The sequence below is a fragment of the Canis lupus genome, chromosome 15 (genome assembly GCF_003254725.2).
Source record: "Canis lupus dingo isolate Sandy chromosome 15, ASM325472v2, whole genome shotgun sequence".
In the NCBI taxonomy this organism is placed as follows: domain Eukaryota; kingdom Metazoa; phylum Chordata; class Mammalia; order Carnivora; family Canidae; genus Canis; species Canis lupus.
Genome location: NC_064257.1, coordinates 61,130,143 through 61,146,389, shown reverse-complemented (window position 1 = coordinate 61,146,389; position 16,247 = coordinate 61,130,143). Strand labels below are relative to the sequence as shown.

General features: G+C 40.9%; 1 protein-coding gene and 1 pseudogene across 1 annotated transcript in view; both read left to right on the top strand.

The window, feature by feature from the left end:
• Window positions 1–612: 612 nt before the first annotated feature.
• The window catches only part of TRIM61 (tripartite motif containing 61), a 211,285-nt gene continuing 195,650 nt past the window's right edge, over window positions 613–16,247 (top strand). Inside the window, 2 exon segments of the mRNA XM_049094364.1 lie at window positions 613–5,958; window positions 5,960–8,353. Of these exon segments, the coding sequence (XP_048950321.1) occupies window positions 5,873–5,958; window positions 5,960–6,374 (501 nt within the window). The 5' untranslated portion in view covers window positions 613–5,872 and the 3' untranslated portion in view covers window positions 6,375–8,353.
• On the top strand, window positions 8,963–13,327 carry LOC112654520 (glutathione S-transferase kappa 1-like; annotated as a pseudogene).

The window sequence follows — 16,247 nt, the reverse complement described above, 5'->3', positions numbered from 1 at the left end:
TAGGTATGTGAGAAGAAGAAGACCCAGTGGGAACCTGGATCTGTGCAGGAACTCCACCCACTTATTTTATTTTATTTTATTTTATTTATTTTATTTATTTATTTTATTTATTATTTTATTTAATTTATTTTATTTAATTAATTTAATTTAATTAATTTATTTTATTATTTTATTTATTTATTTTATTTGTTTTATTGTTTTATTATTTTATTTTATTTATTATTTATTTTATTTTATTTTTTGTTAAGATTTTATTTGTTTATTCATGAGAGACACAGAAGGAGAGAGAGGCAGAAACACAGACAGAGGGAGAAGCAGGCTCCATGCAGGGAGCCCGACATGGGAGACATGGGACTCCATCCCAGGTCTCCAGGATCACACCCGGGGCTGAAGGCAGGGCTAAACCACTAAGCCACCGGGGCTGCCCTCCTTTTTTTTTTAAATGAAATATTCTTTTTAGGAGCGTTTGGGTGGCACAGTCAGTTGAGTGGCTGACTTGGTTTCCACAAGGTCATAGGAAGGGGGTCCTGGGATCAAGCCCAAGTTGGGCTCTGAGCTCAGTGGGGAATCTTTTTAATGTACCAGCTGTAAACCTTGTAAAATATATATTTTTTAAATTTTATTTATTTATTCATGAGATACAGAGAGAGAGAGAGGCAGAGACAGGCAGAGGGAGAAACAGGCTCCCTGCAGGATCACGCCCTGAGCCGAAGGCAGCCACTCAACCGCTGAACCACCCAGGCGTCCCCCTTATACAATATTCTTAAAACTTCCTCTTCGTATTTACCCAGCCCCGAAGCATCCATAAAATATGGAATTTTATTTTTTTAAGCTTTTGTATGTATGTAATCTCTACCAACAAGGGACTTGAACTCACAGCCCTGAGACGAAGTATTCCTCGCTCTTCGACTGAGCCAGCTAGGTGCCCCAAAATGAGGACTTCTAAAGATTAGGGACTCTGTGACAGTTACTCATGAAAAGTTAGATTGGAAAATCTGAAGAATTAGAAGACACATTATCATTATGTTTCTTTTTATTGGATGGGAGCGAAAAAATAGTTTTCCCTCTACCCCTCTAGGTTCTTGGCTGAGACTCCATTTGTAGTAAAAGACAGATTAACAGGAAAAAAGAAATTACGTACTCACATTTTTATGTAAGGGAGACTCACAGAGATAGGAGATTCATGAAGGCAGCCAGGCAGTTTCATCCTGAACTCAGGAAAGACACAGGGAAATGGAGGAAGGCAATTCACAGGATAGTGAAAAGAGAAAATATACGGTAAACAAGATTTGCCCTGCCAAGGATTTAGTCTCCCAGGTGAAAAAGTTGTGAGTTCTCTTCCTGGGACAGGCCTCCTTTCTATTGTAAATTGCTCTTACAAAAGGGTAGCTTCTAGTCTGTTTTCAGAGCTTCTGTGTTTGCTATTTCTCAAAATAATTGGCTCAAAATCATCTTTATGCCAAAGAGGCATATTTTGGGATGACATATCATGCTACCCTCCAATCATATCATGCTATAATTAAAAAACTTTGATGTAATAATATCTTACTGCTTCCTCAAAATTAGATTTTTATACAAACTTTCTCTGGCAAACTACCATGAGTAGTTAACATCTTTTTTACTCACGAAAGCGTAAGCAATAAGGTATATAGTGGTTTTTAGACTGAAACAATGGTGTAATATATATTACATGATATAATATTGAGGCAGTTGGGCTAGATTTCTAAAAGCTTTATTTGATTTTCTAATAATACTTGTGTCTGTGGGTTTTCAAGATGACCTTACGTTCAGACATTGTTACAGGGACTCAGGGCTCACATAAATTGGTTATAGTGAATGGACACAAAGCAAAATCCACAAAAGGAAAAGATGCATGAGTTGAAGTCTGGAGGAAGCCATGGCAACCTTTCAGTTCTTTCCCAGTTAAATCACGTAGGACCCCTTTAATTCCTTTAGCAACAAGTTATGATAACGTGTGAAGTGTCCACCAGGGTCGTTCTTCGAAGCTCATTGTCCAAGGCTTCTTTTCTTTGGAAACGGCTCATGAGGTCAGCCCCTGCTTAGATGTATCAGATTTCCAGATTATTGGAAGGAATGCTGGTAGTTAGCATCAACCACATTAGCTGTACCAACATTTTAGGCTTGGCGAGCCAGTGTTATCAGGGAATGGAGGGAATCCTTCCAAAATCCAGGTTCTGACACAGGAGGAGCCAAGGGCCAACCTTGCAAGCAGGCACTTTTTTACTTTTAATTATTTATTCATGAAAGACACAGAGAGAGGCAGAGACATAGGCAGAGGGAGAAGCAGGCTTCCTGTGGGATCCTGATGTGAGACTCAATTCCGGGATCTCCTGAGCCAAAGGTAGGTAGATGCTCTACCACTGGGCCACCCAGATGTCCGCAAACAGGCATTTCTGGAGCATTTGTTCTAGTCAGGCGCTGCATGCCGTCCCCAATGCACTGGGATGTATTCACCAACCCAGAAATTCTCTAAACCTCAGCATTTAGGGGTTTTTATCCAGGCTCATTTATGTTTACACAGTTTGTTAAATCATTGACCATTGATGATTACCTCTACCTCCAGGGCCTCTTCCCAGGAAGATATAGTTGGGGCTGATAGTCCAAACCCTCTTGGCCTATCTGGTTACCTGCCTCCATTCTGAAGTTACATAGGGGTCCTCAGCCATCACTTATCTCATTAGAATGCAAAATGCACTCATCACCATAGGGCGAGCCCAAGGGTGCTAAGAGCCCTAAGTCAGGATCCTGGGCCAAAGACCAAACATGTATTTTTTATGCCACAGGAGTACCAAGAAAACGGTAGTGTGCTTAATGGTTTAGTATGCTAGTAGTTAATAGCAGTTAATGTTGTATGACTTTGGATAAGTCTATACAGTTCTCATAAATTTAAACATCACAGCTATAATGAAAGATTTTAACTCCCAACTATCAATGCTTAAGATTTTACCCTACTTGAAGCTAACACATTACCTGTTGTTGTTTCATGGTTGCCGCCAGCCAACACAAACAACTGGCTCAGAGACAGGACTCAGTTACTCCTGGCACAGCCAACAGCACGAGCATCAGGTTGGTGTCCGTTCCATACAAGCTGGATGCTGTGTACACCGTGGGTTTGTGACACAGCCAAAGAACTCTGTGTTTGGCAGATCCGCTTTTATAGCAAGCCTGTTCTTGGCCCCCCAAGGAGACCACCTCTTTCAGGGATGCTTGCAGGAAATACAGCCCTGAGAAATGGCCTGAGTGAAGAGCAATCAGGACCCGGCATCTTGGCATACCAGGCAGTGTCACCCGGGGCCTATGTGAGATTGCCTCTCCCAGCGTTAATTGACAGTTGTGAGGGCTTAACTGAGGAGAGTCGGCGACTGCATGGAAGACACTTACCGCAGTGTTTGACGCACGAGATACTTTTGAGCTCCAAAAAGCCTTAGAATTGAACCCAGTGAAAATTTGAGGGAAGGGTCACTAGTCAGAGGGAATACTGTCTATATAGATGGGAGATTGGCAAGAGGATCTAAAAAATACTGAGCCCTGCCAGGTCAGAGGAGATGGAGATACGAACTGTGGGTCCATCTATGTTGGAAAACCAGCCTTCTACCAACCCGTTGCTGTCAACCACACAGGACACTAGCCCCGCTGTCCCTACATGTGTGTGGATGACAGTGGCCGGAACATCTGGGAAGTTATTTGGATTCAAGGTATGTGTTAGACGAAGTGGGTAGAAACCATTTCCCTGAGGAGAAAACATTTGAGAAGGAGGTTCAGAAGGAAAAGGCAGAGATGTACAAGGATTTTTGGGTAGAATGGTCAAGCAGTCACCTCAGCACATTGAACCAAAACGGCGGTTACTGTGATGAAGCAAGGAAGATTGACAAGAGTCAAGAGGACTGGAAGGGAAGTGGCGCAGGGCTCTGTGCACCATGTTGAGGCGTTGAAGATTCAAAGCATGTTCAGAAACTGGAGGATTTTAATCTCTAGAAAGAGATGTTATGAGTTGCATATTCAAGGAAAGTTTTACTATTACTTGAATGGCAAATGGGTGCAAGAGAGCAAGAATAGAAGCATGTTGACGGGGTGGTACCATAATCCTCCTGAGAACGGATTGCAGCGCAGCGAGGTTACACTGCTATCCTAGGTCCATACAGCTTACAAGGTGGCCGACTGCCCAAATACTATGCAGTACAGTCCATGAGTAGAGAAAGCAAGGCACCCAGTGATTCCTGGTGTATCCCAGTGCTCTACAAAGTGAACCACACCACCTTTGATTTAAACATTTGGATGAGGCTGAAGGTGATTTTTCCAAAACTTTAATCCTTTGTTTTGTTTATTTGTTTTAAGATTTTATTGATTTATCCATAAGAGACACACAGAGATGCAGAGACACAGGCAGAGGGGAGCCTGATGTGGGACTTGATCCCAGTACCCAGGATCACACCCTGAGCTGAAGGCAGACGCTCAACCACTGAGCCACCTGGGCATCCCAACTTTAATCCTTTGGAATAATAATAGATTCCCGGAATTTGATAAGACAGTACAGGGAAGTCTCAGGTGTCTGTCACCCAGGTTCCCAGGTTTCTTAATGATACTATATCAAACTAGGAATTTGGTACTGGTTAGACGAGTATGTATAGTTTTCTGCACTTATCACATGTAGATTCACACAGTGCACACCAACATCAAGTGACTGATCAATCTGTCACCGAGTGTCTTTCATGCTGCCTTCTTACAAACACATCCATCTCCTGCATCATACCCAAACCATGATACCCACTTCTTTCTTTCTTTCTTTCTTTTTTTTTTTCTCAGCAAAGTTATTTAGCAATAGTAAAGTGATAGTACAAAGCTCCCAGGGAGGGAGGGGACCCGAGAGTGTTGCCCTCACTTCTTTTTTTAAGCAATATTTCAGAGTAACATTCAAAGATCATGACCCCTTCCTCTGTAAATACTTCAGCATATATTTCCTAAGAGCAGGATGTTTTCTTCAGCTATGATGCAGTCATTTGAATCCAGAAAGTTTAATTTTGATGTTACTGTTATCTAATAAATAGGGCATATTCAAATTTTTGCCATTATTCTGTACTGTCTACTTTAGAGCAGTTTATCTGCCTATCTAGACTCTAGAAAGCTAAAGACCACAAGTTTTTCCCAATTGTTTCTGTAGTCTTTTAGCATAGAAGAGTGCTCCTTTTTTTTTCAGAGACATTGTACAGACTTGAAGACCATTGACTTGAATGTTGCCATGATTTAGATTTTAGTGATTGTTTCCCCATGATTAAATTTAGGCAAATTTCTTTTTTTCTCTTTTTTCTTGGGCGGAAAAACTCTGTAAGTGTGCTTTTCTCATTGTAGGCCATCAGTTTGTCCTTTCATTGGCCAGGAGGTATTCTTCAGATCTTCACATTGTAAAGGCACTGGTCTTTCCTCTCTCTAAATAAAATATAATTGTTAAGAGTGATTATTCTGAGATTTTTGTGAATATATCACCCAGGAAACGTCGCTGAGTAATTTGTGCAGCTATCAATGATTCTTGCCTAAACTAATTATTGTATTGTGATAGCAAGTCTAGGAGATTTTGAAAATTAAAAACTTTTCTCACACACAGCAGTGATTGCCTACTTGGACCTGTGACTACTTTCTTAAAGAAGAAAGTCATTAATCTTAAATTTAGGCGCCCTCCTGTGATAGAGCTGCAAACACTGGATCCTTCTCACCCTCAGGCTAAGGAGCAGGACCTTGGAGGCCATCAGCATGCAAGCCCAGTGAAACCTGGAGCTGGGAGGTCTGGGAGCGGGTCTGGAGCTTAAGGCGAGCCTTTCCAAGGGAGCATCTCACCCGCCACTTTTGTTCTCGGCCGATGGAGTTTGTGACGGGCCTGACACACCTCCAGGAGTCCAGCTGCCCCATCTGTCTGGACTACCTGAAAGACGCGGTGACTACAAACTGGGCACAACTTCTATCGCTCCTGCATCAACATGATGTGGAAGGACATGGATGAGACCTTCCCTTGTCCCGTCTGCTGATTTTGCTTTCATAACAAAAGCTTCAGGAGCAATCGCCAGCTCTGCAATTTGACCGAAATTGCTGAACTACTGCAGGTCAGAAGGAGCAAGAGGAAAAGGCAGGAAGAGTACTCTGTGTGTGAGAAGCACAATCAGTTTCTGACCCTGTTTTGCGGGAAGGACCTGGAGGTTTTATGTACACAGTGCAGTTTCTCCCTGCAACACCGGAAACACTACATTTGTCCCATCAAGAAAGCTGCATCTTTTCACAGGAAGATTCTAGAATATAGTATTGACCCCTTGAAAGACAATATGGAATGAGTAGAAAAAGTGATAATGCTTCAAGCCAGCAATTAGTGGAAGAAAAAGAGTTTAGGAGAGAAGAAATCCTTTCCAAATTTGAGCAAATTAGACTGTTTCTACAGAATCAGCAGGAGGCTCTTCTTAAGCAGATGGAAGATGAAGAAAGGGACATTTTAACAAAACTAGCCGAACACTGTACAACATTTTCAGGTCATGTGTCCACATTAAGACGTCTGCTGAAGGAGGTGGAGTCCAAGCATATGCAGTCAGACCTGGACTTTCTGACACACGTTAAGGGTATCCACCACAGGTATGAAACCTGGAATATCTGGAGCTCTTCTTATTCCAATTAAAGAAATATGGATTTAGCCTTCCTCCACAGTATTCTGGCTTGGACAGAATCCTCAAGCCCTTTCAGGTAGACGTGATTCTAGATCTTGAAACAGCACTCCCTCGGCTTGTTGTCTCCTAGGATAGAAAAACTGTGATACAGAAAGAGAAAAAAAGCATCTCTGTTATAACCCAAGGAGATTTTATCTCTGCCCTCCTGTCCTGGGTTCTAGGAGATTTAGTTCTGGCCGGCATTACTGGGAAGTAGAAGTGGAAAACAAGCCTAAATGGACCTTGGGGGTGTCTTGAGACTGTTTCCTTCAGAATTGGTGGAATCGGCCAGTAGTTGAGGGTGGATTCGGGGCGATTGGGAGATACGTTGAGAGCATTTATATTATGCTGGGTCCTAAGAGAACCTAGTTTCTGCCTGTAGTAAACCCAAGTAAGGTTGGCATTTTTGTGGACTGTGAGTTAGGGGAGATTTCCTTTTACAATATGAATGATAGATCTCTTCTCTATACTTGTAATGATTATTTTTTTTAACGTGGGTTTATTCTTTTTTTAAAGATTTTATTTATTCATAGAGATGCAGAGAGAGAGAGAGAGAGAGAGAGAGGCAGAGACACAGGCAGAGGGAGAAGCAGGCTCCATGCAGGGAGCCTGATGTGGGACTCAATTCCAGGTCTCCAGGATCACATCCTGGGCCAAAGGCGGCGCTAAACCACTGAGCCACCGGGGCTGCCCCAAGATGTGTGTTTTTAGAGAAAGATTTATTTTAAGGAATTGGCTCAAATGATAGTGGAGACTGGGAAATCTATGAAGACTGGCATGGTAGATTTGAAAACCAACAACCTAGAGACCCAGGGAAGATTGCATGCTGCAGCTCAAGTCTGAAGGTCATCTGGGAAACTCCCTCTTGGGTCATGGTGGGTCAGACTTTTGTTCTAGTAATGCTTTCAGTAGATGAGGCTCTCTGCATTAGAGGGCTATGTACTTGAGGTCTACTAATTTAAATGTTAGTCTTGTCCAAAAACTCCCTCAGAGGAATATCCAGAATAATGTTTGACCACATATTTGGCACAGAGGCCCAGCAAAGTGACATACAAAATCAACTACCACATTTACCTTCAACCTGAAATGGTACTAGGTGAGAAAAACTAAGATTTCCTGTCCTTGAGTAACATACTTAACTAGAATGGAAAAAAATAATCAGAGAAGTATAAATAATTGATATAGCAACTTAGAGAAGCTAATAAAGTGCTATGGGTACAGGGTAAAGTAAATCAATGTCCAGGGCATAAGAGTACTGTGGGTGAGGAAGGGTTAGCTAACTGAAGTTGGGTGGTAGGCATTTTAGAGAACATGGAATTGGAACAGAATTTAGAATGAGGGAATCTCAGTGGTGGGACATTGCAGAGAGTGGCTAGAGCAATGTTGAGGGGAAGGAATTGGCATCCCAGGGACAGCAGGAAAGCCTGGGTGTGGAGTGAGTGCAGGGAGAGTAGTGAGGTTGGAGATGAGTTGTAGTAGGGAGCGGAGAAGAATCAGCCTTTGGGTCAAGTAGGCCATTTTAGGTATTTTAGTCTGAAATAAATGGGAGCCCTTAAGAAGCTCTTGTGGGACAGAGTAACTTTATCAGACTTTCCTGTTAAAGAATCTCTCCCCTCTATCGACACTGGCCTACTTGCTCTTTCTGGAACACGGTACGTGCTGTATGTAACCTTTCTTGGTATTCTTGTTCAAGAATTTTTTATTTAGTATTTTGAAGTTGTATTTTGCTTCCTATATTTACACCTCCGACCTCCTTCCTGCTGGTTATTTGGTCTCTGTCTTTTATGTCAGACTTTAAATGTTAGATGGATAAATGTTTATTCATAATTAAGGGTGAAATACTAGAAATCCCATTGAAAATTGCATGTACTTGTATATTTAAGAATTCGAGTAGCACACATTGAAAGAATACTTGTTTGGTTTACAGCTATATACATTGAGCCTTTTTTTTTTTTTAAAGACTTTTTTTATTCATGAGAGGCAGAGACACAGGCAGAGGGAGAAGCAGGCTCCATGCAAGGAGCCCAATGTGGGACTCTCGATCCTGGGACCCCGGGATCAAGCCCTGAGCCAAAGGCAGACGCTCAACTGCTGAGCCCTCCAGTCATCCCTAATTGAACATTTTGATGTGTATTTCTAGTTGCCCAGCCCTGACCCTCAGAAGAATTACCATGATATTCCAGAAATGCTATGTGAGTGTTACCTTTATCCATCTGATACAGTATAGTTCATGGTAGTATTGCATTTTTTAAAATCATGTGTGTGGGTACTACTGTGACACGGGACCCCTGCACACCCTGGAGCTCTTCCACGATGTGCTCTCCCCCTACTCCTAGCTGTGTTTCGAGTTCTGTGCTCATATGAAAGCATCTGGAACATCAACCTGCAGTTGCACTCAAACATCATTGCACTGAACGTGAGACAGTGGAAGCAAATGGCCAGTTCTGCCTCCCTGCAGAGCCTAATACCTGAGAAATGATGTTAGGCTCCTGGGACAGTATGTCCAGTTTCCTGTCCAGTTCCCCCAAGGGTTTCTTCTCGGTGATCCTTAAAAAAAGAAATTTATTGGCCCTGTGATTCCTTATCACTGTCAACCTGGAGCACCCAAAGGTGCTGGAGAAAGTGTCCAGGGAACTATGGATGAGTATCTGGTCAGAGGACAAAGACATCTTGGAGTCCCAGAGCATCCTGGCTGCTGCAGAGAAGCTGGTGTATCTTACAGAGCAAGCCCAGGGACTTCTAGAAAAGATCTCAGCAACACAGGTGAAGAATGAGTGCAAAGGAGACCTCCAAGGCAGCCTGCATATATAGGGCCTTGGGGCTGCCCATCACCATGACCCATTGGGATGGCCGAACCCATGTGGTGTGGGCTCTGAGCAGATGCTGACACATCTGCTGGAGAAGTGGTTGGGCCCTGTGCCTCCAGCCATGAATGCCACACCTTAAGGAGGGCTGGGGGAGCAAAACTGTTACAATTAAAAACCAGACCATTTGCTTCTCTTCTTCCATCGTGCAACACTAGGACTCTAGTTTCTCCGTCTGATAAAGGTTCCTCTCTGGCCCTGGGGAATAGTGGAGAGGGTTCCATGTTGCATCATCTACTGCTCGTCTCATGGCTGCTCTTATTTGCATGCCTCAGAGGTGTGTTTTAAGAGCCCCAAACACTACTTTCCCTCAAAATAAACCTAATGCCTTCAAGTAAGCAAACAAAAAAAAATACATGTGTGTATGAATAGCTTCAAGTTTATTTTGTTTCCTTAACTATTTCTTTATTGATATTGATATCTCTTGTATTTATGTCAAGTACTGTTTACTATTGTGTATAATCTGTATACTCACCTAACTTATATGTACGTACTACATGTATGAATATATATAAATGCACCAGTGTACTCACATAATGCATGTATACATCATACGTATATTTGGCAGTGAAACTATGTTGTTAATATTTTCCATTGTTGAAATGGCTTTTAACCTTTTTCATGGTGCTTTTGCTATAAAGAAGTCTTTCATATTTATACTGACTTGCCACCTGTTTTTAGTTGCTTTCTGACCATACATCCATGCTTTAATCTCCAAGTTTATTTAAAATATTCCCAACATTTTTATCAAACTTTTCTGATGTTTAACATTTCTATAATGTATGCTTTCTACTGAAAGACTGTATATTTAACAACGTAAAAACTCCTTTATATCTTGTTGACCCATGGTTGACAGTTTGTATGAATGGTCTTCCAATTTTTTCCTGTTACATACAAATGCTTTATTTTCTTCTTTTAAAAAAACTTATATTGTGTGCATAGTATTGTGATTTTAAGATCTCTGTGTCTTTATTTTCCTTTATACTATTTGTTTTATGAGACTTGGAGCCTTATATGAGTCATTCCCACATACACAAGTGGTTACTAGAGTCTCCTGTGTTGGCTTTGAAATGGTTTATAATTTAATTTTCTATATTTAAATTAAATGAACTGACTTTTGCATGTACCAGGAAATGGAGTCCAGTGTCCATCTGGATAACCAGTTGTCCCAGAACCATTTATTGAACAATTCATTTCTCACTACGCTGCGTGGGAGCCTTATCATACAGCCAGTTTCCATATATTTGTGATTCTGTGTCTACGTCTTTTCTGTTCCATTAGTCTATTGGCCTATCCCTGCACAATACAACACTTTCATATTTACTAAGATGTAATTATTTAATACTATTTTGATGTCTGGTAAAATGTCTCAGTTTTGTTCCTCTTCTTCAGAAGTGCCTTGATTCTTCTTGGTATTCTTCAGTTTAATTCTATTAAAATAATATCTTTGGGTATTTTGTTGGAATTACACTGAAGCCATAATTTTAATTGGCTCCTTTGCTATATTGAGTGTTCTCATGCATGGCAATGGTGTCCTTTTGCATTTGTAAAGGTATTCCTTAATATCTTTCCCTAAATATGATTTTCTCCACAATACTCACATATTCCTTTTAGATTAATTCCTAGCTATTTAATATTTTTGATGCGATTGTAAAACTCCTACTTTTTTGAATGCACAGTGTTGCTGATGAATATCCAATGATGAATATACAATGTTGATATACATGTTAGGTTATTTCAGGTGTACAATATAGTGATTAGACAGGTTTATACTTTCCGCTGTGCTCATCACAAGTGTAGCTACCATCTGTCACCATACAACACTACTACAATACAACTGACTGTATTCTCTGCTGTACATTTTATCCCTGTGACTTTTTCAGCCCATAACTGGAAGCCTGTATCTCCCACTCCCCTTCACCCTTTTTGCCCATGCCCTTAACCCCCTCCCCTCTGGCAGCCATCAGTTCTCTGTATTTATGAGTCTATTTCTGCTTTTTTTGGTTAATTTTTAATTTGTTCTACTTTTTTGGATTCCACATAGAAGTGAAATCATACAGTATTTTTCTTTGACTTGTTTCACTTGGCGTAATACCCTCTAGGTCCATCTATGTTGTTGCAAATGGCAAGATCTCATACTCTTGTTGTTTTACAGCAGAGTAAAATTTCGTGTGTGTGTGTGTGTGTGTGTGTGTGTGTGTAATATATATACCACATCTTTATCTGTTAATGGATTGGATTGCTTCCCTATCTTGGCTTCAATAAATAGGTAAAAGTTTCACCTTTTAAACATTGTATTTTTGTTTGTTTGTTTGTTGCTCACATACCAATATACATAATACACATTTTGTAAAAATGATCTTGCTGAAAATATCCCTCAAGACTATCTGTGGATTCTTGTGAGTTTTCTAAAAGGTTTACCTGTTTTTGCAGATATTACCTTTGTCTCCTTTTGGTGCTTAAGACTTTTTCAGCATCACCTTACTGAGCTGGCTCTATCTTGTATAATTGAGCTGTCAGGCTGTCACCACCCTAACCCACTGACCAATAATATCACTAAAGCAGAGCAACTAGACATGTGCACACTTATTTTATGTTTTTGAATAACATTGCATCACCTATGAGTTGTTCTTGCTGCAAAATTTGAACCTGAATTCAACAAACCTTTGTAATTACCTTTCAGTTGATAACAAATATATGGAGTAGAGGGGGGATAAGCTAAATGACACTGTGAGGAAACAACATAATTATGTGGAAATTATCCAGAAGAATGACCTAGTCACTCCAATAAATAAACAATATCCAAAAACAAAAGCGAATAAAAGGAAACCAGTTGGAACTGAAAATTTCTATACTTGATCTTAGCCAAAAGGCCAAGAAGCGACGATGGAACTGAAAATTCCTAAATGTGGAAACCTGGAACTTTGGATGGTGATTTGAACAAACCAAGCCCTGTCCACACATTCAAGCCAAAGGGACCAGGAACACACTTGGCATTTGAGTGGTTGGGCCTCAGACCCTTGGGGAGGAAGAACACACATCCCAGAGAACCCTAGAGTGTTCCAGGAAGGTGGTGTTAGAAAGGATTTATTGTAGGATTTGGGTTGTGTTCGGGGTTTGGGAGACTTAAGGGATCAGGACATTGCTCCGATAGGATGTTGTCAGGAAGAGGAGTAATTCTATGATTGGGCTGAAGCTGTAATGGGTGAAGTGTCAGTAGTCACTCATGTGAGGAGCCGTGGGTGTTGGGTCATTTGTGGTCATGTGTGTTCATCATGCTTTGTCTGTATTCAGATCCAGTAAGAGTCGTCTTGCTTTTGTCTTGATCCAGGGTCCCAGAGCAGCCCTATCTGATATTGCTGATCTGTGAGATTGATGATGGAAGCGAAAGCTTGATCATAGAGTTGATACTATAACTGAAAGCGTTTATTCCTGAATCAAAGTTGAACAGTTAATTATGTCTCCGAGGATGGGTGGCTCCAACTAAAGTCTGCTGCCCTCCCACCACCGGGAGCCTGGAAATTTGGGTTATTCTCTCAAAATGCTCAAGGAAATGAACTAATCAGTTAGGATTTAGGGTCTAGTTAAAGGATCTTAATTTTTTTAAAAGATTGATTCATTTATTTATTTTAAAGATTTTATTTATTTATTAATGAGAGATACAGAGAGAGAGATTCAGAGACACAGGCAGAGGGAGAAGCAGGCCCCATGCAGGGAGCCTGATGTGGGACTCGATCCTGGGATCCTGGGGTCACATCCTGGGTTGAAGGCAGGCGCTAAACCACTGAGCCACCCGGGGATCCCCGTTTTTAAAGACTTAATATTCGTGGGCAGCCCTGGTGGCTCAGCAGTTTACCACCGCCTTCAGCCCAAGGCCTGATCTGGAAACCCGGGATCGAGTCCTACGTTGGGCTCCCTGAGAGGAGTCTGCTTCTCCCTCTGCCTGTGTCTCTGCCTCTCTCTCTCTCTCTCTGTGTCTCTCATTAATAAATAAATAAAATCTTAAAAAAAAACTTGAAAATGAAATAAAAATGAAAATGTAATATATTAATGTGGGATGCAGATGAGGCAAATTTTCAGGAATATTCACAGCATTAAATATATATTTTAGGTGCCTGGGTGGCACAGTCAGTAAAGTGTCCGACTCGGCTTTGGCTGAGGTCATTCTCTCAGGATCTTGAGATCAAGCCCCGTGTCAGGCTCCACACTCTGTGTAGAATCCGCTTGGGACTTATTTTCCCTCTAAAATCAATCAATAAATTTATATACACACACACACACACACACACACACACACACCAGGGAAACAAAAGGCCTAAAATCAATAACCCAAGCTTTGACTTAAGAAAGTAGAGATAAGGTGTACCTGGGTGACTCAGTTAGGCATCTGCCTTCCCTTGGATCATGATCCCAGGGTCTTTAGATCAAGCTCCAAGTCCGGCTCCCCACAGGGAGCCTGCTTCTCCCTCTGCCTGTGTGTCTCTCATGAATAAATAAATAAAATCTTAAAAAATAATAATAATAAAGAAATTGTTGTCCCCACCTCAACACCGTCTGTCACAGTACCTGGCTTTGTCTTCTTTTACAGCAATTATCTCCTTTTTTTTTTTTTTTTTGTTTTTCAATTAAAAAGTTGCTTGCTAATCACCTTGGTTGTGGTTGAGAATTGGAGAAAGATGTTCCTGTATGGCAAAGGAAAATGTCATATAAACCCACTTATTAACTGCAGAAATTACAGAATGGACAAATTGTTATGATCATACAACAGCATGCAGCGATGGGAAAAAAAAAGACAAAGTTACATGTATCGGTATAGATGAATTTTTTTTTTAAGCTATCTCTATACTCAACCTGGGGCTCAAACTTACAACCCTGAGATCAAGAGTCACACTCTCAGGATCCCTGGGTGGCTGGCTCAGTGACTGAGCATCTGCCTTCAGCTCAGTGCATGATCCTAGGGTACTGGGATCGAGTCCTGCATCAGGATCCCTGAGGGAAGCCTGCTTCTCCCTCTGCCTATGTCTCTGTGTCTCTCACCAATAAATAAAATCTTTAATTAAAAAAGTCACAATCTATGGGCAGCCCAGGTGGCTCGATGGTTTAACACTGCCTTCAGCCCAGGGCATGATCCTGGAGACCCAGGATCGAGTCCCACGTCTGGCTCCCTGCATGGAGCCTGCTTCTCCCTCTGCCTGTGTCTCTGCTTCTTTCTCTTTCTTTTTCTGCATGTGTCTCTCATGAATAAATAAAATCTTAAAAAAAAATAAAAAAGACATAATCTCTACTGACAATCAGGTGCCCCAGTATATAGATAGATGAATCTTAAGAATGTTCAGAGAAAATAGCAAGTCACAGAGAAATCTCTATTTCCTGGTTCTATTTGTATAAAGCCCCAAACCAGGCAAAACTAAATGATATATTAAGGATATATATGATAAAAATTATAAAGAATAGCAAATATGTGATTCAATATAAAATTCACACTAGTGATTAGTCTTGGTTCCAGGGAGGAGATAGAATGCAGTTGAAGAGGGACTTTTAATTTACAGGTATATTTCTTCAGTTGAATGGTAGATATTTGAGTATATTACTCATTTCCTTTAAACATGTAAAGGAATATATATATATATATATATATATATATATATATATATATATACATATATATATATACACAATCACACAGATTTGTTATGCACCACGCATGCAATGAAAGGAGCTAAGCCAATTAGGTTTTGCACAATTATTCTTCTTCTCAATAGATAACATAACTATCAATAGGTGTAGAAAGGCCAACTACTCACTACCAGATAATAGTAAAAGCAAATCTCAATCAAAATCTTGCTGCACCTGTAGAACATGTCTGACAGAGCCATTTACTTAGCAGGCCAACTCTGCGCATTCATATAGCCTGTTGCTGAACTCCATGTTCCCAGCATTCTGTCTGCTTAGATGCTCTGATCTTGCACCAAAGTTTCACTGGAAGCAAACACTGTTCCATAAAGGCAAGATTCGTCCAACAGTGTACTTACTGGGAGGCCACCAGTGTCCTCAAAAGGAACGGCCAGACAGTTGTGGAATTCCAGACTCAGGTTTGATCAGGAATAGGCTTCAGGGTTCCCTAGACATTATTGTCTTATGCTTGGAAGAGTGTGGAGTGGCTGCAATATCTCAGTCAATTCATATATGCCCAATACTACTAATTTCACCAAATTCATCCCACTTTTTATATCCATTATAATCCATTAGTTTAACCATGGCCTCAGAATTTATGAGAGGTTAGATAACTGAAGCAACATCGTAGCACTTGGAGTTTCAGTTTCCCATTAGGTTGCCACCTGACCACCTCTGGAAGGGAGTTGCTGATTAGGGAAACTAACTCTGTATATGGTATTGATTAAAAGTCATGCTTTAGCACATTTTTTCTGCTGATATATTTTATTTATTTATTTTTTTAAGATTTTATTTATTCATGAGAGACACACAGAGAGAGGCAGAGACATAGGCAGAGGGAGAAGCAGGCTCCAATGCAGGGAGCCCGATGTGGGACTCGATCCCAGGACTCCAGGATCATGCCCTGAGCTGAAGGCAGGTGCTTTAGCCGCCAAGCCACCCAGGGATCCCCTCTGCTGATGTATTTTTTTGTTTTGTTTTGTTTTGTTTTTGCTGATGTATTTTAAAA